Genomic DNA, 1,400 nt, shown 5'->3' with positions numbered 1-1,400 from the left:
AGCAGCGGCTGAACCGTGGTGTGCGTCTGACCGAGCTGCTCAAACAGGGACAATATGGTAAGTGTCTCAGGCCTAGCAAGTCTGCGCTTGCCGTTAGTCTCTTGTGGTAACGAGGGTGATCTTTGTGGCAGTGTTTACCGTGTCCGTTCGTGGATGTGGTAAATGCAGGCTTGGTTCAGCCATGTCGTGTAAGAGCAGCTGGTCCTCAAAGCAGGACCCTGCAGTACTGACGTCTCCCAGTGTAGTTGTTACTGATGGCGCGAATCCTTCCTCTTCCGCAGTTCCCATGGCTATTGAGGAACAAGTTGCAGTCATCTATGCTGGTGTAAGAGGCCACTTGGACAAGCTGGAGCCCAGCAAAATCACCAAGTTTGAGAGTGCTTTCCTAGCTCACGTACTGAGCCAGCACCAGGCCCTCCTCTCCACCATCAGGTATGAAGAGTGATCTTCCTTCATCCTAGAACATCAGGCCGTCAGCTGCCTGTACCAGCACTGGAGGCTGAATCGGCTGTCCTACTGTCCTTGCACTGCCCGGAGCTCAGCTTCGTTTCCGGTTTTTGCGTAGGAAATCCAGCTGGTGCACCTATGGCATGCCTGTCCTCTAACTCTCCTCAGAAAAAAACACTTACCTAGTCTGTTCCCCTGTTTTTGGCAGTGCTGTGGGTGAAGTGCTGCTCGCTGCCTTCTCTGCCGTGAAGCGGGCAGTTGGGGACGGGGTATTTCCGTAGTCCTGTGAACTGGTGCTAGCTGTTCCTGCTGTGAGTCACATCAGTGCCTGCCATCGCTGGGGCACAGTGCTGCGGCAGGGAGAGCCGCCTTGCGGTGCGTGCAGCTGTTCTGAGAGTGTCTGCTGATGACCCTCAGTTCAACAGGACTGGCCTTTTCAGAGGGACGTTATGTTAGTTTCAGTGGTACAGCCTCAGGCATCAAGCGGAAGTGTTGATTGGTCTGCTGATTTCATTAGAAATGGGGCAGTCATCGTGAAGTTTACTTCCTTTGTCTTAGTGAGGGGTGGGCCGTTACCTCGTTCTCCATCAGAAGTTTAACTATGCTCTTTCAACAGGACCGAAGGCAAGATCTCTGACCAGACAGAAGCGAAGATGAAGGAGATAGTGACAAGTTTCCTGGCCACTTTTGAGGCATAAACTCTTAAAACTGTTGAGATAGGCCAGGCTGCTGTTGTCATCTGTGCTCCAGCTCCATCAGAGGCTTAAAAGTATGTGCGACTTGAATGTACAGACCTCGGAATAAAAGTTTCCATGTAAAAAGGCCTGTGTGGTCCATTGTAAATTATTGCTGCTTGAGCAACACCTGCCTTGGAAACCAGGATGTTAAACTCCCCTGGACACAGGCGTGGGAAAGGAGCTCTGAAATACCAGGGGGCATCTTCACCACAGAGG

The 1,400-nt window shown here is 51.8% G+C and overlaps 1 protein-coding gene across 1 annotated transcript in view; it reads left to right on the top strand.

The window, feature by feature from the left end:
• ATP5A1 (ATP synthase, H+ transporting, mitochondrial F1 complex, alpha subunit 1, cardiac muscle) overlaps positions 1 to 1,145 on the top strand; it is a gene marked incomplete at its 5' end in the record, with an annotated part of 6,502 nt that extends 5,357 nt beyond the window's left edge. Inside the window, 3 exons of the mRNA XM_010132648.1 lie at positions 8 to 57; positions 282 to 432; positions 1,064 to 1,145. Of these exons, the coding sequence (XP_010130950.1) occupies positions 8 to 57; positions 282 to 432; positions 1,064 to 1,145 (283 nt within the window). The remainder of the gene's footprint in view (positions 1 to 7; positions 58 to 281; positions 433 to 1,063) is intronic.
• Between the last annotated feature and the right edge of the window lie 255 nt (positions 1,146 to 1,400).

The sequence above is a fragment of the Buceros rhinoceros genome, unplaced genomic scaffold (genome assembly GCF_000710305.1).
Source record: "Buceros rhinoceros silvestris isolate BGI_N320 unplaced genomic scaffold, ASM71030v1 scaffold34873, whole genome shotgun sequence".
Classification (NCBI taxonomy): Eukaryota; Metazoa; Chordata; class Aves; order Bucerotiformes; family Bucerotidae; genus Buceros; species Buceros rhinoceros.
This window is presented reverse-complemented; position numbering and strand designations above follow the sequence as displayed.